We start from the raw sequence: 23,263 nt of genomic DNA, 5'->3' as shown, positions 1-23,263 counted from the left end.
CTATCCAGCCTCTACTTATAACTCAACCCATCAAGTCCCAGTAGCATCCTAGTAAATCTTTTCTGCACTCTTTCTAGTTTAATAATATCCTTTCTATAATAGAGTGACCAGAATTGTACACAGTATTCCAAGTGTGGCTGTACCAATGTCTTGTACAACTTCACCAAGACGTCCCAACTCCTGTATTCAGTGTTCTGACCGATGAAACCAAGCATGCCGAATGCCTTCTTCACCACTCTGTCCACCTGTGACTCCACTTTCAAGGAGCTATGAACATGTACCCCTAGATCTCTTTGTTCTGTAACTCTCCCCAACGCCCTACCATTAACTGAGTAAGTCCTGCCCTGGTTCAATCTACCAAAATGCATCACCTCGCATGTGTCTAAATTAAACTCCATCTGCCATTCGTCAGCCCACCGGCCCAATTGATCAAGATCCCGTTGCATTCGCTCAAAGACAAACAATCTGAACCTATTCTTTGGAAGAGGCCAAAACTGCACACACTACTCCCGGTGTAGTCTCATTAAGGCCCAATACTTCATTCATACTCCAATTACTCCAACCCCTTGGTCATAAAAGGCTAACATAGCATATGCTTTCCAAATTGCTCGACATCCCAAAACGTTAACCTTTTGTGATTTGTGTAAAGGACACACTAGTCCCTCCAAGGACCAATTTGCATCTCTACTTTTCCTTCCCAACTGGATAACTGCACACTTGCCCGCATCATATTCCACTTGCCACATTCCAGCCCACTTACTGCACCAGTTGAATTCCCTTTGGAGCCTCTTTGCACCATTCTTACAGCTGATTTGCCCACCTCTCTTCATATCAGCAGCAAACTTGGATGCATTACAATCAGTCCCCTCATCCAAGTTGTTAATATAAATGCCAACTTGTTGTTCCTCAGAAAGGTTAAGTTTGTCAAATGCAACTTCCCTCCCACAATTCTATTTACTCTCCCAAATCATATTACCATTATCCAACTGCCCTCTTACTATGTCCCTAATAAGAGATTTGACTGTTTTCCCTACTTAAGTTGCCAGACTAACTGGCTATAGTCCTGTTTTCTCTCTCCATCCTTTCTTGAATAAGAGTAATAGGTCAGGCAGCGTTTATGGCAAGAGATTGTTTCAAATCTGTGACCTTTTGTAGACTGGAAAATCTTGCACGCTGGAGCAGGAAATATGACCTGGGGAAGTGGAGAAAATCAACATAATGTGGAACAATTTGTGGGGTTAACAGTCTTGGGTGAATGGTTTACGGCAGGGAATGAGGAGAGTAACGAAGTGCACAAAACAGGATTTACTGAGGAACTATGGGAAGTTTCATGATAGCAGCATGTGAAGTGTTGCCAAACTAGAAACTATGATGTGAATTTCAAGAAATTGAGCAGCATGGATATTATGTCGTTTGTAAATTTGATTTTTTATTTTCAGATGTTACGCCAAGTTCAAATTCTCAAGTTGGGAGGTGTCTCTGGCTTATTAGCTCAGCATTCAAAATTTCTAGTCCAATAACATAACCACTATGCTAACGTATCCTCTACTTGTTTCAGTACCTGGTGACATTAGTAGCTCTGATCAGGAAGCCACTGTATCAAGAGCTGCAAAATGTCTTCACGTTTTTTGAAATATGGCAGTTCACGAATGCTGGGAACTTAGCTGTTAAAACATTGTCCCTTCTGTTCATGCCTTCTCGCCAATAAATGCACTTTGCTGACATCTTAGTCATCAAATGAGCTGCATTCTCCCCCACCTCAAGCCACCAGTTTGAGAAATTGAACTCTATTTTAACAATCAGGAAATAATAATCAATTTTACACAGTATGCAGTCTGTCCCTGCCAAATGTTTAAAATACCTTTTTTTAAAAAAAAAAATCACTTGAGAAGTTGGCCAGATTTTAATCTGTTGGGATGTATTTGAAGAAATGGTGACAGGTGTTTTTTGACTATTTTTGTGCTCCTCAAGCTGTAAGAAGTTAACTTTGGGGAATGTGATGCACAAATGTTCCAGTTTCTCAAGCATAAGAATCATGTCTAAATCAGTTGTAACATTAGATGAAATGCAAAATTTTCTCTGCACTGCTCCAGTTGTGTTTCATTTTCACTCAGTGATCCTGCTGATTTTGTACTGTTCTAATTTTTGAAATTTCCTCCTTGAACCTCTCCTACCCACTAAATCAAAAAGATGGGTTATAAAAGGATTTTTTAATAATGCTTTTAGCCGCGCTCTTAATCCCTCTCTGTCTTGGCAACCATTCCTATGTCTATTTTTACTTCTGTAGCATTGTTAACATTTTGAATTTGCATGGTTGTTGCTTTTAAAGCAGCTCTATGACAAAAAAGCCAACATTACTTCCTAATAAAAATAAATAGCATGCTCTTAGTTGCAGAACATGTTACGTTTTGAGGCAATGTTGCTAGTGATTTTAATTTTCTGTGTATTGATGCTAAAATAAGGCAGCTTGTGATAAAGCCCAGTGCCCATTTGAAACTTAATTTTACACATCTCAAACCCATTTCACATAGGACTGTTAAAGCCAGAAGACAGTGGAGATTTCTGCCCCATAAGTTTGGTTGGCATTTGAACACCGTTCCCAGAATTGCAACATCAATATCTGGACTACTGCTCCAAGTTTCCTGACTTAATCTTACTTGGTAAGCGACCAAAGAAGCTCGCTCATAAATTGATAAAACTGTGCATTGGTTAAAGGCTGATTACTACTTTGCTTTAATAGAACTATAGAACCATTTATTTAAATTTTACAGCTTCCAGAGTTCTGGAGTGATATTGCAGGTGCTGGCTGTCTCGGGGTTCTTCTATGAAGATTAAGGTGATGATACGGTTGTAGAGGCAGCTTCAGTAGAGTTTGATGTACCTGCAACCATGACCTGTTGGAGATTAGCAGTGAGATCAACGAGCTGTCTCACTCCCACAACTACGCAGATTTTTTATTTATCTTGCGTGACTTCTTGGCTTTTGAGGATGAGGTAGAGATGGAAGAAGATGGTTAAAGATGTTTTTTTTATTTTTATAATTTGAAGGCAAGATCATGGTCAAAAATCTTGTCTCGGAACTTTGCAGACTTGGGGTAATCTAATGGTTACATTATGATGACTAGAAATTTAAGTGTGCTATGATCTGTCAATAAATATTTCGGAACTTGATTCACACAATGATGGACTTTATAAAAAAAAATGCTGCATTGCTGCTGAGTCTTAATGGGAGGACTGTGTTCTATGTAGATATATATTTCTAATCTGAAGACTTAGTTTGGTCATTTTATCTTGAATACTTATTAAATCATGTCAGTTCCAGGTAGTGTTAATCATAGCTGTCGTTCACTAGTCTGCAGTTAGTACTTCTGGTCTGATGGCTTTTGGCATTTGTGTTCGTGATTTACTATCTGGTTACATAAAGCAGCTGAGTCATAACAGAAGTAACCACAGGAAAAGTTATCACTAAAATGGTTAAACTGAGCTTCTAGAATTCGCTGTCTTGATTTATGTGTAAGTGCTAAATGATCATTCCACGTTACTGTTCTGCTAGGTATGCATTTGAACAATTTTTGCAATACAACAATCTATCATTTGTAGATTTGCTCATTTTGATCAAGATTGTCAGCTTGGATCTGTGGTAGTAATCATGCCTTTGCGTCTAAAGGTTCTTGGTTTAAGCTCTATTCCATATCTTGCATCCACAAGCTATGCTGTCCGGTCAGTAAGTTACCGGGTGATTTCTGTCTGTCAAGTGAGATTTTAAACTGAGGCTGCCTGTCTATTCAGGAGGATAAGAAATATCTGTAGCCACCATTTGAAGTGGAACTAAGGGTTCTAAGGGCTTCCTGACCAACACGTATCCCTCAAACACCACCAGAAAAGTTTAATTGGTCATTGATAATTTTTGTTTCCTGCTCAGCAGTGCCTACACTTAAAAATATCCTGAGACATGACTTGACATATTTTTCTCTGTACTCATTGAGTTGTCAAGTGTTATGTTTTGTTTCACAACATCAGTTATCATAAAGATATGATTTGCTTCACACAAATTAACTGTTAGGAATACAGAATTTTGCAGAAATTTCCGAAAGAGAACTTTGGTACGTGACATCCAAGTTTGTAAATGCCTGCAGAAGCTTGGATAGAATTTGAAGGATAAGTTTAGACTGTGATCCTTGATATTTTCTATACTTGTTACTCAATTTTTAAAAATTCAACCATTTGTGATGCTGCGGAACAACTCCAGATGGCTGGTTTTAAGCACCTTGTTACGAGGGAAAGATAATTTCAATTAAGATTTATTTAAAAGCATAGGAGGGTAATTATTAACATAAATGGCCCTTGCAGCTCCTATCATGTGTAATTTGATATTTTACTTGTAGCTTCATGTGCTGTGCTGCTTGGATTTTGGGGGCTGAGGAGCAATAGCATTGATAAGCAACCAAGACAAGTGAGTGGGCCGCATGAGTGGCTTCATCTCAGTGCCCCCCCCTTCATCTCAATGGGTCACAGATTGAAATTGGACTTGATCACTAACCATGACCCTATGAATAAGATTTGATGTATTTCATACATGCTGAATAGTTCATAATGAGTTCAGGGAGTGGGGAGACGATGGCCTAGTGATATTATCGCTGGACCATTAATCCAAAAACTCAGCTGATGTTCTGGGGGACCCGGGTTCGAATCCCGCCACAGCAGATGGTGGAATTTGAATTCAATAAAAAATCTGGAATTAAGAATCTACTGATGACCATGAAACCGTTGTCGATTGTCAGAAATGATGTCCTTCCTTCAGGGAAGGAAATCTGCTATCCTTGCCTTGTCTTGCCTACATGTGACTCCAGAGCCACAGCACTGTGGTTGACTCTTAAATGCCCTCGTGCAACAAGGGATGGGCAATAAATGCTGGCCAGTCAGTGACGCCCTTGTCCCACGAATGAATATCAAAGATATAGAATATGAATATAATTTACATAAACTGCTTAATCATTTGTGTATTAGAACTGTTAGTAACTTCCAATAATAAAAGTAGAGGCAGAGGGAGTGCTTGGCTCTCCTAGTTAATGTTGTGGGCAATCAGCATGTACTTCACTTGCGTCCATATCACTTCAGAAATACTGGCAGGATAACAAGTATGCAGATGGAAATCAGTGGAACGTGGCAACACTGCAACAGTTGACAAAATGTCTTATGGGCCACCCTCACAACCCAGTAGCCCCTGGGCTGCGGATTGTCCACTACTGAGCTACATTGCATTTCATAAATGTAAGGTGAAGCCGAACTGGCTTCACACCATATAGCTTATTGGTCGGCTGTCAGGCCTGTGCAATTATTACTGCCAAATCTCGCAAAACTGGAATGCAAGTCATTCTGGTGCTTCAATGAATTTATGGTTTACGTTGACTAGCAGTGGGTTCTGGTGGGCTGAAAATTAATGAGGTATATTGCTGATGACTTTTCAGGTGGCTTAAGTTGCTGTCTTACGTATGAGGCGTTGGACCCATAAATCAAAAATAATTTTTGATTTCATTTGGAATCCTTTTGACTTAAAAATACCTTGTATTGTATTTGTTTTTCTTTAGACTTTGCCTCTGACGCCTTAAGAAGTTAGAAGCTTTGGGAGGTTATATCTGTGTTGAAAGGGAAATGGGACAATGTGCCTCCACTATAATCATTGGTTGTAATAAAAATTCATTTTAGTAATGTGTTGGGTGATGTTGTCAACAATGGTTTTGTTGTATATTAACCATACAGTTAAAACATAAAAATCGTTATTCCTCTTCGTATTATGGACTAAAAAATGAGCTGCGATGATTTGTGCCTCCTCCGACGGACCCCACCCCCAAGACAGGAATGTTATCATTGAAAGGGACCTTGAAACAGCAGCTGGAATTTAGCTTTACCTCGAAGGTAGCTGTTACACATCAAGATGTGATGAGTACTGTGCTGCTACTGAAGCCATATATGAAAGACCAAAGACCAATTCAAGTTAAGTTTGTGGCACACAAGAGAATTTAATATTTTGTGGTCCAGAGCTAAGCAATTAATGGAAAGGCTTCCTTTGGTACTTGAGATCCAGAGTCTTTCGTTCAGGAACTGAGGCACGGGGAAACGGTATTTCATAAGTGGGTGTTCCAATTTGTGTCTCAGTATTCTGGAGTAATCAGGCTCAGATTAGTATGCCTTTTTCCCAAATCCTTTACATCACGTCCTGAATTAAGATGGTTTATGAGTAGCTTGGTATGTGGCAAGGATATAAAGGTGCCTAATATATTTCAAAGCACCTATCATAAATTACTTTTAAAATTTAGTCGCTTTTTATGCGGGCAAACATGCCAGCCAGCCTTAAGCAAACAGTGGAATGACCACTTCATCTGTTTCTGGTATTTGAGGGAAAAAGTGTCCAAAGACTGGTATATTGGATGGTGCAGTGATGTTTTATTCTCAGTTTAGTTTGGAATGAGGATGAAAAACGCCACACCAAACTGCCAAGATATTAAGAATTTAATATTTTGTGGTCCAGAGCTATGCAATTGGAACACCCACTCACTAAACCTCAGGTTCTGAACTTGTATTCTGCTGTTTTGTTTGAAAGCGATTGCTTCTCATTCAGCAGCAAACCAAGCTGGTAAGTGATGTTTCAGTTCCCTCACATTACCTCAGAATGTTATTTTGATTTCCAGCACTGGATGAGTAGAGATTTCCTCCAATTAAATATTGGGAAGACTGAAGTCATTGTTGTTGATCCTTGCACCAAGCTCTGTTCCTAAGCTATTGATTCCACCCCTCTCCCTGGCAACAGTCTCTGATTACGCCAGTCTGTTCGCAACTAGCTGTCACATTTGATCCTGAGATGAGTTTTTAACCTCTTATTTGTGCGATCACGATGATAGCCTATTTCCACTATAACATTGTCGGTTGCACCCTTGTCACAGCTTATCTATTGCTGCAACCTGGCCTTTGGTTACCTCTAGACTTGGGATTATTTCTATTCATTTCTGGCTGTTCACCCACATTCAACCCTCTGCAAATTTGAGGTCATCCAGAACACTGTCTGTGTCTAAACTCTCAAAGTCCTGTTCCCCATCGCATCTGTGCTCACTGACTGACATCTTGATTTTAAAAACTCTCAACCATTTTTTCAAATTCTACCTTGACCTCACCCTTTCCTATCCCTGATCTCCTCCAGCCCCACAACCTGCAAATATCTGTGCTGCTCTAATTCTAGCGCCTTTCACATCTCCAATTTGAATGGCTGGATCACTGGTGGCCGTGATCACTGGTTAACTGGACCCTCAGCTTTGGACTAACCTCCCTGCAGTATTCCACCTCTCTACCTCACCAAAACACTCCTCCAAAACACTCATTGAAACCTAATATCTCCTCCTATGGCTCAGTAACATGCTTTACCTTCTAATGCTGTTGTAAAGCTAGTTGGGATGTTTCATTTACGTTAAAGGTGTTGGAGTGCTATCTACCTCTGCTGGGAAAAGTCAAAAATTAAAATAAAATTGCTAAAGCCTCAATTCTCCAAACAGTTGACTGTAGAGCAAGGTTATGTTTTTGTCAGGGGAATTTTATGTGGCTCAAAACGCATTTTGGGAAATGAATGGGATTGTTGGTGTGTTAAGGATAAGAATGCTGGAATAATTGAACAGGACTGCAAGACCAAACGGTAGTTTGAATGTAGTTGCGTAGTTTACTGAAACCTCAGGACCATTCCAGTGCAGCATCTTTATGGAAAATGGAAAATCTGATGAGGAAAAGTGGTTGAAGTTATTGCATTTAACCAAGAATCTATACTGCTAAGAACATTTACTGTTAAAATGAAGTTAGAAAATTGGCAGCACTTGGTACAAGTGTACAGCAATGGCAAGTGTGGCTTCCAGAAATCTAATTTTACTGGTAAAATCTGTGATTTGATCATCGAAGACAGATGGTAACCCTGCAAGACTTTTTTTCCCCGTATTACTTAAAGAATAAATGTGCTTTTGGTTTCATTTGTGCTTTTCATCCAAGGCTGAATTATTAATGAAATGACTTGTGGATAGTTTGACAACGTGCAATGATCAAACTTCTGTCAACTGGGAAAGATTTTTTCACCCCCTACTCGGGTTCCTAAATTAAAAGCTTTATTTCTGTGGTACGTCTTTTGCAGTTGAGTTCGAGAGGTGGGGATAAAATTGCTGTTGTAAAAACGCACTCTACTTATCTTCCATTTCATTGTGTTAATGAGAAACTACTTCAAAAACGTTCAGTTGTAAAACATGGTATGCATTTTGATGATCTACATATTATGTATACATAATATAAAATTATCTCATGTATGTGATAGAAGTAATGTTGAAATAATTCTCAAATGCTGAAGTTGACAGTTGCGTAGCTGCTGCTCATGGGTGGCAAAAATAATATTCAGATATCCAAATAGTGTTGTTTTAATAGTACATCTTGCAAGGAAAAAAGAGCGTTTTCTTGGTGCGGCGCTGCTATTATTTGATATAGAATTATTTTTGTTTCTTTTCTGCTGTATTGGAAATCCAGTATAGTAGGATTTAAATGAATTACACCTGCCACTTCCACTTTACGAGTTTACATACCTGTGCAACTGGCATTCTGATTTAGCTGTACGACGGTGTTGTGTGTTCATGATTGAATCGTGAAAATGCAGCAATACGTTGCTAGCATTTGAACTTCAATAGTACTGTTGCATCAAATTAGCTTTTATCTTTGAGCTAGGAGTGCAGTTTTGTCTCCGCTTTGTAATTCCGTGAGCTGCAGCTGCGTGTTTCCCAGCTGCCTGCAGTCTAATCCTGTCTCTAACAGCAGGCATGTAACATACATGGTCTCCTACTGTGCCTAACCCGCAGGAGTACTGAACATTGGTGACCTATACATTCGCTAAGTCAAATTTAGCATTATATTAACATATGATAGACTGCCTTTTAAAATGTTTTTTTACATCATACTTCTCATTGGGATATCGTGGTGGTGTCAATTTACGTAGTGTAGATGATCTTGACTAATGTACTGTTGGATGAGTTAATGCTTCAAAGATAATATTTCAACAATTTATCATAGTGTGTGTCCAGGTTTATTTGAATCGTCGGCATAGTAAATGTAAATATTGATAATTCGGGAATAGTTGTGGTAAGGAATATATCTGTTGCTGGTCAGTGGTAATAACACTGCATTTTGTCACTGATAGTTACGTTGAGGTATAGTTTCAGATGGTGCAAGGCATTCAAGTGGCCCAAATGAGTTCCAGGTCGTTTGTTCTGCACCTTTCCAAAACCGGGGGTAATCTGGTTGAGGTTAACTACTCAACTATGAAGGGTGGTTTAAAGGTATCCTCCATGTTTACAATAGCCTAGAATAAAATAAAAGTTAGATATTACACAATTATATTTGAAAATTAACCTGTGTCTGAATGTAATTTCTTATGCTGATGAATTATTTATTGGTGTCAGGAAAACACAGTTTTAAGTGATCTATCATTGTATTAAATATTAGAGATAAGGTGTGGGATTAAAGGGGACAACTCAAGTTAGATTCATGTTAGACAAATGTGTTTGCATGCATGGGGTTTTTGGTTTCACTTGAAACTGTTATTACGTTGAAGTGGTGTTTGTTGCGGTTCCAGTTAATGTTATAACTGCATGGGGAGATCCGAGAATGGAACCTCGACTCAAAAGACTGTACCTTTTATCTTTTTTCACAAAATGTGGAGGAACAGAGTCACGAGATGCTAATTAGTTTTAACAAGAAAAACACATTTATTAAACATAGAAAAATTAGATTGATACAATCTGTGTGTATTTGTTAAACCGGAAGTGTTGTAAGATTAACATGGATTATGAAGTTTGTCTACAAGCTTACGACAATGGTCAGAATAACAAGCGTCCCTTTAAATACACAACATGGCTGCGGTCAAAAACATTTTCCATTTTGAACCGCAAGTAAAGGTCTGTGGATTTCTCCTCAGAATCCCCCAAGATCATTGTCCCGTGAAAGTTTCCAAACTCGATTCCCAAAAAAACATGCTTTAATATCTTAGTTCACAATAATGTTTTCCATTAGTGCCTTGCATTCTGAAATCTGGTCCAGGTTTTCCAAATAACACCTTTAAACTAAGCTTTTGCTCCATTATTAACAGCAAATCCCATCCAGGTTTTACATCACCCCTTTGGGACTCCTTTGTCTTGCCTGCTTCAACTCTCAATTCCCAGACTCTTATTAAAATGGCATCAAATGTTTCATTTATTTTTGCTGTCCCAATTCAAATCTGGTTACTGCAATTGCCTTTTCTTATAAATACCTTGGTTTCTGTTCTCTTAAATCCAGTTGTTCAGACGTTCTTTCTGTCCCAGTTATCTGGTCTGTATCTTGTCCCTTAGGATCTTAGCACCTTTGCAACTCCCTTGTCCTGTCCAGCTTCTGGCAGAGTTGAGAGATGTTCACTCCCTGGTGTCCTGTTTCGAACTGCAATATATCCAGCTAAAATTAAAACTTAAAAGCTTTTCTACCATACAAGGACCCAGCTGCTAAGCAATAACTACTACTACTATTTATTTTCATGCTGTAATCCTCTCTAAACGCAACAGAATCAAAGTTGGAATTTAACCAACCCCTACACAAACATCTTTTGTCCAGCATTAATCTAACTATCGATTTTTACCTTCCAGGCACAGAGGCATGAAATTATACACTCCCAAAACTATACATTATTTCTAATGTCTACCAATGCATATATAAACCCCATAAAGCCACCTTTCTTTTCTTAACATGTCCTTGTTGTTATTTGTCACTAATCAATGTGAAAATGTACTAATTTTCTCCCCTTCCCCAAAGAAATGTAAGTGACAAATTAGATTTATTGCATTATTTACCTGTTCAATGTTCATAGCTGGGGCTATAACCACTAAGCTGCTAGTGCAATACCATTTCATATTCTTGTGCTTAGAATAAAACAAAAATACTTGAGTAATCTTTGAATTTTTTTGGGCGGAAATGTGGTCTTTCATCGGCCCAATCACTAAATTTGTGTGCAAATATATTGCCTTTTGTGGTAGAGGCCCATCTGGCTTGTGGGTTTTACTTTCAATCGGGTGGTGATGATACTTCTGGGTTAAGGAGAACAAATATAGTTTCGAGTCAGAGTCATAGAGGTTTACAGTATGGAAACAGGCCCTTTGCTCCTGATTTAACAAACATTGGAAGTGTGTGCAGAGTTGCTGATAACTGATAAGAAATTTGGACTTGACTCTGCAGCTACTTGTGATTGAAGCGCCCACTGTGAGGCTCACAAGATAGGAATGGATGAACTAATGAAGAACTGCTATCTGTGAACCAATAGAGCAGGATTTATTGCTGTTTTTGGGGAAAAGAATGAAAGAGAATATCAGATAAATCAGAGGCAAGGTTTGTTCATTTTATTTGAGTGCTTTCCTGCATTTCTAACAGGGATTTTAATTCATTAAAGAGCAGTTATTTTCACAAAAATCTTAAGTCTGAAAAATTTCAAGTGTAAGTTTTCATAGAGGGCATGTAGTGTTTTTGTCAGTGCATTAGTGTGGTGTGGTGAAGCACTATTTGAATTCCGAGATCTAGATTTGAATCCATGCCAATCTGATAATCTCCTTTCTCCTTGCGCCTCTCTTAGTCAAATGAGTTGTATGGCAACAAATATTGCTGGTGGGACGTGTAAACCTGTCTGTCTGATTTGGTAATCATTATGTGGAGATGTTGGCGTTGGACTGGGGTAAACACAGTAAGAAGTTTAACAACACCAGGTTAAAGTCCAACAGGTTTATTTGGTAGCAAAAGCCACAAGCTTTCGGAGCGCTGCTCTTTCGTCAGAAGGAAGGAGCAGCGCTCCGAAAGCTTGTGGCTTTTGCTACCAAATAAACCTGTTGGACTTTAACCTGGTGTTGTTAAACTTCTTACTTGGTAATCATTGGCAGGTTCCAAAGCTGGTTTGTATAGAAAATGCCACTGGCACATTAGGGATGTTCTTTGAAGCTGAGCTGAAGATGTGTGGTTGGAACTGAACTGAGGGAACTTTGCATTATAGCTTTCTATAAATGCTTAGAAATGCTTGGTGTTGGCACTGACCCAAAATGGAAAAGTGGCTCATTTCCTGGTGCTTGCATCTTGTTGCCTGAAGCATAGGTTCAGAACAAAGTAGAAAATAAATTAGTATTAATTTCTGGTACACAGCAATTATTAGTTCTCAAGTGTTCAAGAAAACCATTTGGTGGATGGTACTAGATGATCAGTGGTCAAAAATGATTCAGGAATCTGGGAGTGAATTGAAAACTTGAAGAAAAGAAGAGCTTTGCGGTGTGCAGAGAATGTAGCAAACAAAGACTAAAATGATATAAAACACCATAGCAGACTTGTCTTCATGTAAATAAATGAGGCCTTTTCTTTTAATAGTAATGGAAGAACGAACAGGTACAAGTTCTTGGGGAACAGCTGACCAACCAAGTCCGTCATATGAATCCTCGAGGGTAAGTCTACTTCATTTTTAACATTGATCCAAATAATTACCTCATCAAGCTGGTTTGAAAAAAATTGTGTACTGGATATAATTTTAATGGCGGTTTTAAAATGTTAATCTATTGAACTCCGTGTGCTGCTGGCATTCTTTTACACTGTTGAATTCTAGTGATGTTAAAAAAAATTTTTAAAGCAACATATTCATTGAGTGTGATAAACCAGCCAATGAATATGTCTACTTGATTTTCTTGCCAGAAGATACTTCTAAGGAATTTGAAAATGGAACCCTTGTATTTGTCAAAACAGTTGCAGTCATGACTGACGTTTTTCTTCTGCATCCAGCCCTGAGACCGAGTCACAATGTCACTGCAGGCGAGCACTGAACAGTGCTTGGGGAAGGGAAGTCCATGTTACACTCAGGATCAAATCTCAATGAAGCAAAATGTAACAGAGCAGAACAAACCTAGTTAACTCCTGAATGATGTTGTCATCTTTCGTTATTAGAGCCTTTTTTCCCCTTAGTTTCTCACTAAGGATGTTTTGCTCAATAATTGCAACTAACATTCACATCCGACAAATGCTGGGTATTGACCATATTCAACAGGAGAGAATCTAGCTATCTTATCTTGGTGTTCAGTGCCGTTATCATTGCTGAAACCCACCATCAACATTATCTGTTTACCATTGACTAAAAGCTAAATTGGACCAGCCATATAAATGCTGTGGTACAGGTGTGGGTCAAAAGCTGAGAATTCTGTCACAAGCAATTCACTTCCTGGTTTCCCCAAAGCTTGTCCACCAACTACATGGTATAAGTTAGCGTGTAATGGAATATGTGCCTGGAATATTTCAATTCCAACAATATTTAAGAAGCTCAACACTATGCAGGGTTAAAGCAACGCACTTGATTGGTGCTGTGCCGACCTTAAACATTCGCTCTCATTGTCACACCTGAGCAGTGTGACAATCTACAACATGCACTGCAGCAACTCACGAAGACTCCTTTTAGCAGCACCTTCCAAACCTGTCATCACCAACCTCGAAGGACGATGGCAGCAGATGCATGAGAACACCACCGCCTGCAATTGATGCACACCATCCTAACCACGAATTATATTGTTGTCCCATCACTATCGTTGGATCAAAAACCTGGAACTCCCTTTCATACTGCACTGTTGATGTACCTATACCACACAGACTGTAGTGGTTCAAGAAGATGGCTCACCATCAGCTCTTAAGCACAATTTGAGATGGGCAACAATTGCTGGCATTTCCAGCAAAGCTCACATCGCGTGAATGAATTTAAAGAACAAAAATGATAGCAGAAAGCTTCGGAGGAGGATGGCCAAGTTGGAAGGGGGAAGCTTATCATTGTGTTCCTGTAAATATTTAATTGTATGCCCAAATTCAGTACAATCCTGTCAAGCGGCACAGTGGTTAGCATTGCTGCGCCTCAGCGCCAGGGACCTGGATTAAATTCTGGCTTTGGGTGACTATGTAGAGTTTGCGCATTCTCCCCGTGTCTGTGAGAGTTTCCTCCGGGTGCTCAGTTTCCTCCCACAGTCCAAAGATGTGCAGGTGAGGTCGATTGGCCATGATAAATACATGAAAAGAAATAACATTTTGTAATGTAAACTATTAAAACATCAAAAAGTGCATGCCTTCCCAAATGAAAATTAGAGTTATTGGTTTGCAGAGTTGATGTGCTTCACATTTTTAAGTAAAAATTTAATTTTGGAAGCTTTTATGGGATTTTTCAAAGATACAGTGCACATTTTTGTTGTACATTGTTGAAAACTGGCAACCTGGGCCAAATCCTGCTCTTTGAAATTTCATGTTATTTAGTTTCTCTTGGGTTCACATCTGTGTTCTAAAATACTTTTTCAGGCAAATTGCAACCTGCAGCAATTTTTCCAAGTGAATTCTCTGGTGCGAAGATGGTCTTCACACATTTTAGTAAATTCACTTATTTTTTAAAACCATACCAGTTATAGTCATGTCCCACTCTTGCTTTCTGCCGGCAAAGTACCCATAACCTCGTGTTTTATGATCTGTTCCTTGAGCTTTGCAGGATTGCTGTTTTTAATTGTAAAATTGAATTTTTGTAATATCTCTGCTGTAATCACCTTGTCTGTCAGAATTTACAATTAAAATACCTGAAACTTGCTTTCTAATAATATCTAACATTGGCACAAAATTGTTTCATGAACGCCATGTTGGAACCTAGTTACAAACTAGACATGGTAAACTTGATAGTCATCTTCTGACAGGTAAGGATTTAGGATAAATTACTTACACCATCTTCTGAAAATTATTCAGGATAAGAGAGAATTTTGTCATGTGCTGTGATGTTGCCAGTGAGATGGATGTAAAATTCCATACCTGAATTTGATGACTGTTTAAAAAAAATATAATTTATATAGTACTGTTGGAGAGTTTGACTTTTTTGAGCCTGAATTCTAAGTTTTTATATGTTGCATAGAAATTATAAACTGGCATTATTAATAAAACTACCTGAACTATGTAGTTTAAAAGTAACTTCTGCAAAAAAACTTGGTAAGGAGGGATACAATGGAATGCATGTTTGATTGCCAACAGGTGGGAGTATAAGAAATACATAGAGTAGTTGTGTAACTTTGGGGTGATTTTGGATTGGGAGGCCATTGCTTGCAACTGGGAGCGCAGCATCTTCACCTGAACTGTGTTGGGACCAGCGTTTAGGTGAGTTGTATAACTAGGGCGTGAGAAAGAGCTTTAAACTAAATAGTAGGGGGAAGGGACCATGTGAGGGGATTTGTGGTAAGTCAAAATGAAACCGGTTAATAGAGCAGCATAGCAATTTGGGTCATGATAACCAGAGTATGGGAGAAAGGGATCAAATGTACAAATTTATGAGTGCACCAACGGGTAAGGCCAGAGATGCAAAACAACTGTACAAAAACTTTTCAAGGCTCATTCAGAATGCATGCAGTATTTGTAGCAAAGTGAATGAATTGTGAGCACAAATAGAAATAATTATGACCTGATCGCCATTGCAGAGACATGGTGATTCAGGCCAGGACCTGAATATTAAAGGGCATTTGACATTTTGAAAAGAGCAGTAACAAAGGAAAAGTAGTTGGGTTAGCACTCTTAATCAAGAATGTCATTAGTGCAGGAGTGAGAGATGGTCTTGTCTTGGAAGAGGAAAACATGGGACTAGTTTGGGCAAAGATTTAAAAAATAGGAAAGATAGATCACCTGTGAGAATAGTTTACAGGCCCCCTAACAGTAGTTGCACTGTAGGATATAGTCTCCAGCAAGAAATAAATGGTGCGTGCAAGAAAGGTACCACAATAATCATGGGTGACTTCAATCTTCCTGTAGATTGGCAAGGGTAGCCGAGAAAATGAATTTATGTAGAGTATACTTGGGACACAATGGAGTAGTTTGTTCTCAAGCAAAGGTTCCCAACTTTTTTCTCTATGCAGACCACAGGATCAAAAGTTTTTGGGGACCACAATATACGCAAGCTGTTGTAAATGTTTTGTTTTACATAACCTTATGGTTGATGGCAGTCTAACTTCCACATCAATGGTTATTGAACTACAATCTCAAATACTTTGCACTTGTCACAGCACATTTACCTGCGGTAAGCCTACCAGTGGAAACAGATAATGCTTATCTAATGAGAAGGCTGTTACTGTTTCGCAGACGTCAAATGTTGGATGACATTCTCAGTTGGAGATCTGGTTCAATGTTAAGTTTATTCTGATAGGTTTTCAATGCGACAAGCCCTGACAATCCAGTTGCGCAGAGGTAGGTTTTAGGAAAAGGCATCAGACGCTTTATTGGTGTGGCACAGTGTTTAGCACTGCTGCCTCAGTGCCAGGGACCCGGGTTTGATTCCCAGCTTGGGTCACTGTCTGTGTGGAGTTTGCACGTTCTCCCCGTGTCTGCGTGGGTTTCCTCTGGGTGCTCCGGTTTCCTCCCACAGTCTGAAAGACATGCTGGTTAGGTGCATTGGCTGTGCTAAATATTTCCTCTGTGTACCCGAACAGGCGCCGGAGTGTGGCGACTAGGGGATTTTCACAGTAACTTCATTGCAGTGTTAATGTAAGCCTTACTTGTGACTAATAAATAAAGTTTAACTTTACGTTAGCCTTATTGGACAGTTCTGAGTATTCCAAAGCAACTTTAAGCCAAATGTCAGTGAGAGAGTTCATAGATAAATCCAGCTTTAAAGCATTGTCACAGGACAGTTCCACGAGGTTGTCCTGCTCTCTCGAGGTCAGGCTTGCGAGCATGTCATTAAGGCTCTCAAAGGGATTTCCTATCCAGTTGGAGTTTGTCTGGAACAGGGAAGTACTCCATAGCTGTATTTTTAAACTTTGCAGGTGCTTTGATGTCATGTTTCACACTGTTTGAAAGTTGCATTTCTGCTGTGACCAAAACATCTGACAGATTTGCAAATGAGTTGTAATTTGACTTATCAAGTCATTTGACCCACATCTCTCTTTTCTTGATCAGAACCTCTATTTTGTCCTGCGGATGAAAAACTGTCAGTGATTCTCACTGAAGATTCAGATTGAGACCATTGAAGTGATTGGCATTTCTGACAAATATTTTCAATTTGGCAAGCCACTGATAATCGCTGAAGCAATGAGAGTTCAAACTTGATCATGCAACTTGAAAAGATGTGCGAGTACCTTTCCTCGAGAGAGCCAGCAGACCTCAGTATGCAGGAGGTGTTGATGGTGATCATTTCCCATCTCGTCACGTAAGCTGCCAATTGTTGCAAATTCAGTGAATGGGCCTTGAGAAAATTAATTGTTTCAACCGCTTCCTCCAAAACGGCCAAGAGATCAGCAGGCATTTGATTTGCAGCTAATGCTGCAGTGGATGGATGTTGCTAGTAGAGCCACTGCTCTTAAATGTGTAACAACCCCACTGTATAGACCTTAAATCGCATGGGCCCCATCTGTTCTACCTCCAGTACATTGTGACCAATCAATCCCATTTTGAATTGAATGTTAAACATACACAAAAAAACCCTTTGTGGTTGAGCTTGTGGGCAAGAGTTCTGTACATCTCAGTGCACCTCCCACCCATTTATGAATCGTCCCTATTGAATAAGACAGTATGGTTTCAGTTTGGTCATGTCTCTTAGACTCAGACAGCCAGCAGTGATCCTAAAGGCTGACTTAGTGCTGCATCCAGAGAAACTACCACCATATGTAAGAACACAGGAGCAGGCCTTATAGATCCTCCTGCAGAACCAGGTGAACTGCATGGATAAGCAATAGCATGAGCTCTGAGCACGATAGCACTGCAGCACTTGTCAAGGTTGAGCTCATTCTGGTACCTTTCACAACACTTAACATATTTCTTAAGTCTACAGCAGAAGGCCTTTCTATCTGTCCTTATTCAGCGACTGAATCGTTGACACTCTCCCCTTGTCTCACAGTACCAAGCTAAATACTTTTGCAACATGTTTTCCGCTCATTTTTGTATAACTTTCTCTTCAAAAAAGGGTTCGTCTATACATGGTACTCGTACCACTGTTCCAGAGCCAACCAGGGAGCAGGCTATTCTCGACCAGGTAATGTGCAGTAAGACAGGATTAAAATATGGCAAAGGAGCCTTTAGACAACAGCTATCAGAACATAATAGAATTTCACATTTAGTTTGCATCACCAGAGAAAAAGTGCTAGGAAAACGAGTGAAACTAAAAGCAGACAAGTCTCTTGGGACCATCAGGCCTGCATCCAAGGGTCTTGGAAAGTAGAAACTGCAGAGACATTGTTTAGCATCTTCTGTAATTGCTTAGATTATGGAATGGTCCCAGCGGATTGGAGAACAGATGCAAAACCTTCCTGCAAGAAACAAGGGAGACCACAGGCAGCATCTTGATATGTCAGAGGAAAATTGCAAGCATCAGTTAAGGAGATTACAGCTGACTAAGGCAACCACGATGTGATCAAGCAGAGCTAACATCGTTTTGTGTCGTGAAATAGTCTTGGACTAATTTGTTTCTTTTTGAGGAAGTAAAAATCAAGGTGGATAAGGGAGTCTGTACATGAAGTGTACTTGGATTTCCAAAAGGCAGTTGATACGGTCTGGTTTAGGGGGTAAGATATTAGTATATTAGATAAAAGAATGGTTCGCTCACAGGAAACGGAGAATAGTGATTTTTGTTTGTGGGTTGGCAAGCTGTAACTATTGGAGTGCCACAGGGATCAGTGCTAGGGCCATAATCATTTACAATCTATATCAATAACTTGGATGAAGGGACTGAATGTGTGGTAGCTAAATTTGCTGATTACACCAAGGCAGGTAGAAAGGTAAGCTGTCAAGAAAAGGTGAAGAACCTACAAAAGGGCTTTAGATTGGGGAGATATTTGGCAGATGGAGTAAAATGTGGAAATATGTGCACTCATCCTGTTTTGGCAGGGAGAATAGAAAGCAGTATACTATTTAAATGGAGTGAGATTGCAGAACAAGGCATAGAAGGACTTAGTATTATAGAATCCTGACTGCAAAAGGAGGCCATTTGACCATTGAAGTCTGCGGGGGATATCTTGAAAGGATTTTTGCAACAAATATTGGGAAAACGAATCATCAAAAATAAATCGCAGCCAGAATATTTTGTTAAATAGCACAGATTTTTTCATTATAAAAAATGAAAAGCTGCATTCTTTAATATAAATTTACTTAGTTTGTAGGGCAGTTACATAATGAGGAAAGACGACAGGAAAAGGGAGGCCAACATCTGGCCAAATATTTTAGACACTCGAGATCTGTGGGGCCAAGGGCGGCAGTGTCATCTATTTTGGTGACGCATTTAAAAGCCCTCATTACGAAGCATTAGCACCAATCCTTTGAAGAGCAAGCTTGGGGAGAATTGGAGGCAAGTTTACTTTGCTGAAAATATTGTCTCACATAGACATAACAACCAAGTATGATGGCAAATAAGTGAATTTACAGGGCACTCCTGAATAAGCAAGACTTCTAAGTTTTAGATCCAGAATAATCAATGCAGTATTTGACTGCTTCAGCATCGTTTTCACCGTAAGAACAGAATAGGAGCAGGTGTAGATCTAATGGCCTGTTGAACATGCTTTGCCATTCAATATGATCATGGTTGGGTTTCATCTCCAATTTCGAGGGGATTTTCACAGCAACTTCATTGCAGTGTAAAAGTAAGCCTACTTGTGACTAATAAACAAACATTACGTGACTTTTTCTTGAGACCAAAATTCTGTCTATCCCAGCCTTCAATGCATTCAGTGATGGAGAAACCACATCCTTCTGGGGCAGAGAATTCACTACCCTTTGAGAGAAATAGTTTCTCCTCATCTCAGTCCTAAATGATTGGGCTCTCATCTGGAGACCGTGCTCCCATTGTTTAGCATCTCTAACTGGTGGAAACAGTCCCTCAGTGTCTACCCTATCAAACCCCTTTGGAATTATGTACATTCTTGAGTTCACCCCTCATTCTTCTAAACTGCAGAATTTAGTCCTTTCAGAATAAGACTATCCCCTCATCCCAAGGACCACCTTAGTACCATCTCCAATGAAAGTGTATCCTTAAATGTGGAGACCCTCCAGATGTGGTCTCCCTGAAGTACAACTATAATCAGACCTAGTTCCTCTTGTACTCGAATACACTTGCAATGAAGGCCAACATGCCCTTGTTTACCTAACTGCTTGCTGCACCTGTGCAATAACTTGCAGCTTTCCTTGGACAAACACACCCAATTCTTTTTGGACATTAACACTTTGATGTTTCGCACCTTTTTTTAAAAAAAAGTCTGTTTTTAGATTCTCAAGACCAAAATGAATAATTTCACACACCCTGCATTCTACTCCCGCCTTGTTGCCCACACAGTTGATCTCTGTGCCCTCCCCACAAGGTTGCGATTATCAGTGATGGTTGTGTTGAGTTATTGGTAATAAACATAATTTTGAATGTTTTAAGTATGCGCAATAACTTGTTACATTTGTACTTCATTTGTATTTAAATGGTGAGGGCATTAAATACATAAAAGTTTATGATCTGGAATTCTGAATTTTCTTTCATGTGTACAAATATAAACTTGCTGAAAGTTGCAAAATGATTCTTGATGATTTTCACTGATTTTTGGAATGAAGAATTTATTTTAAGTAAGTGGGTGTGAGAGCAAAGAACAGGGAAAGAACATGTCTGTACTTTGCTAAGGGGGAACTTGAAATAAATGTCTTGCTGCAAATATTTGCTTTTTAACCTGATTTGTTTAACTACTTTTACTAAGTGTTCATTGTAAAATTCTGGTAACTAGTTTCTGGAAAATGAATTCTTAATTTTCCTGTAAATTTATTAATTGTAATCAGATTCTCGTGCTGTAACACAACAATAGAATTAAATGAAGGGGAAATGCTTCTACCTCTTGCAGTTGCCAACTCTGGATGTAGACTTGAGGTTTCATCAAATGCACCCCACTTCTCTTCGTTAGAAATACGGATCTGTTTAAGAGTAAACAGGACTAACTTCAGAGTGAATTGAGAGCAGGTGATGCTCATTGAAGCTTGTACTTGGGAGCTGAGTTTTTCCCATTGGGAGATGCTTCTGGACAGGGAGAGAACCCAGAAGAGAAGAGTGTAAACTTGGATTTGTATTGAACTGTAGTAGCTCAATAGAAGTGGTGAATCATCAGGATGTCGTCCATTGCCTAATTTGGAAAATGGATATGCACCTATAAAATGCATTCAACTGCTCTCTGCTTATTCAAAGTCATTTTTCCCATCTCCCATTATTTTTTATAACTAAGAAATGTTGAAAGCAAATGAAGTGAAAAAAAGTTAATTAAAAAAATAAGTCCTCTGTTTTTCTCAGTAGTGTGCAAGAGTATAATCTTTGATCCCTGTAGACTCCCGGACAATTCTGGAGGGTTGGAAACTCTACGTGTGGGTAATAAAAGGTTTTATTTCTCTACCATGTGGTGCAGCCATTATAAACTCCAGTTACTATTTTGATTGCTGGTTGAATGCTTATTCGTATGTTCGTAAACTGCGTGGTTACCACAGCAGCTGTCTAAACTTCAGATGTGCCACATTCTAATCAAAAATGGAGAGAGTCAAATAGTCACTTGACATTTTGAGCACTTTGTTAGTTTATACTTGCAATAATGCTGAAAGTTGATGATATGAGGCTTATTTCTCATTCTATCCCTCTTGTCTCAGTTGGAGTTTGCTGCAACTGCCACTTCACTGTCTTGATTATAATGCCTACTCTGGATTTTTATAGCTCGGCAGACACTATAGGGGATGGGAAAGATTTCCTATTCTGCTTGGATAGTGAGGAAGAGGAGTTCCCCAGGTAACAATTAGTGAGAAAGTATAGTGATAGAACAACAGAGTTGAAGAAACCGATTAATATGTTTGAAGAGTAAACTAGGCGGAGCTTGGATAAAATTGTATCTCCTAGATTCACGAAAGTTTGTAATTTCTGGCTGGGCATCTGTGCAGTGGCACTGAGTGCTTATTTAATCCAAGCAATCCCTTTTTTGACCAATGCATGGATCCACTGTTGTGGCAAGTGATTAAACTTTTATCCTGAAAAAGATGAGCAGCTACACTTCATGTAGTATAATATTCCTGACATTTAACTATATTGAATTGTTGGAGTGGAGTCAGGGGATATTTTGGCTGAAAGAAAAATAGCAAAATATCAGACGGGAGGAGATGGAGAAGGTAAAGTGAGGAAAATGGGCAGAAAGCTACCCATTCGAAACTAATGACTCATGGAATAGATGCAACCATGTCATTAAAACTTGGCAGTAAACAAAAGGAGTGAGTAAGCTTATAAAATTATCAAAGGTTTGTAACTCATCTTGGTAAGATACATGGGCGAAGGACATTATTTAAAAATACTCTGAATATATGCAATTAAACAGAGACTGCTGGCCATAAAAAAAAAAGCATAAATTCAATTTGGAAATTTCTCCAGTGCTTGAGTTTGCACCAGGGAGTCACACATGGTTAATCTGAACTGGAATAAAATTTTCAGGAAGAGACACTCATGGATCAGAAGTCTAATGCTTTTAAAAAAAAAAGTCATTTCCAACAGTCTTGATGGTACAAATGGGACGTTCCATGCTGTCACGGAGGAAGGAGGGCTCAAAGATTGCAACTTTTTGAGATTGTTCAGATCTGTGCAGGTGTTGGCATAAAAGAAGAATTACAGACAGAAGAAGTGATGATGAAATCATTATTGACAGATACAGAAGACCACAGGATTATATTAGTAACAATAGACGAATGAACCCAGGAATGCCTGGGGAGTATCAACATGTGTTTCAGATGTGATTCAAAGTGCTATCATGCAGTAAATTGCCCCCCAACGGTACCCTTCCCCTACCCACTACCACCACCACAACTCACTAGGGCTCTGTTACATGTCTCCGGTTGTCCTTTGACACTCTGCTACCTCTGTTCTGCCATTTACACATTCTGATCTCTTAATGGACCGCTATCAGATCCCTTCTCAGCCACAATCACCATCATTTACATTCCCCTTGTCTTTTTGTCCATACCTTTGTCAATTACCCCCCGCCCCCCCCAATCCTAGCAGTATAAATTTCGTCTTATTTTCTTTGTCTTCAGGTCTGATGAAGGGTCATTATGACTCAGACGTTAGCTCCATTCTCTCTCCACAGATGCTGTCAGACCTGAGGTTTTCCAGAATTTTCTCTCTGCTTCAAAAACTTACCTTTAAAATGTTTCACTGTGGGGGAAAAAAA

General features: G+C 39.2%; 1 protein-coding gene across 4 annotated transcripts in view; it reads left to right on the top strand.

Annotated features, from left to right (window-relative positions):
- Window positions 1–23,263, top strand: part of tcf12 (transcription factor 12) — a 254,110-nt gene that overhangs the window by 40,752 nt on the left and 190,095 nt on the right. For all 4 annotated transcript variants that reach the window (XR_013500784.1, XM_078241431.1, XM_078241430.1 and 1 more), the window contains exon 4: window positions 12,441–12,514. Coding sequence is in view for 3 of the 4 variants with exons in the window: in XM_078241431.1 (XP_078097557.1) it covers window positions 12,441–12,514 (74 nt within the window). In the remaining variant the exon portion in view is untranslated. The remainder of the gene's footprint in view (window positions 1–12,440; window positions 12,515–23,263) is intronic.

Source organism: Mustelus asterias, chromosome 24, assembly GCF_964213995.1.
Source record: "Mustelus asterias chromosome 24, sMusAst1.hap1.1, whole genome shotgun sequence".
Classification (NCBI taxonomy): Eukaryota; Metazoa; Chordata; class Chondrichthyes; order Carcharhiniformes; family Triakidae; genus Mustelus; species Mustelus asterias.
This window is presented reverse-complemented; position numbering and strand designations above follow the sequence as displayed.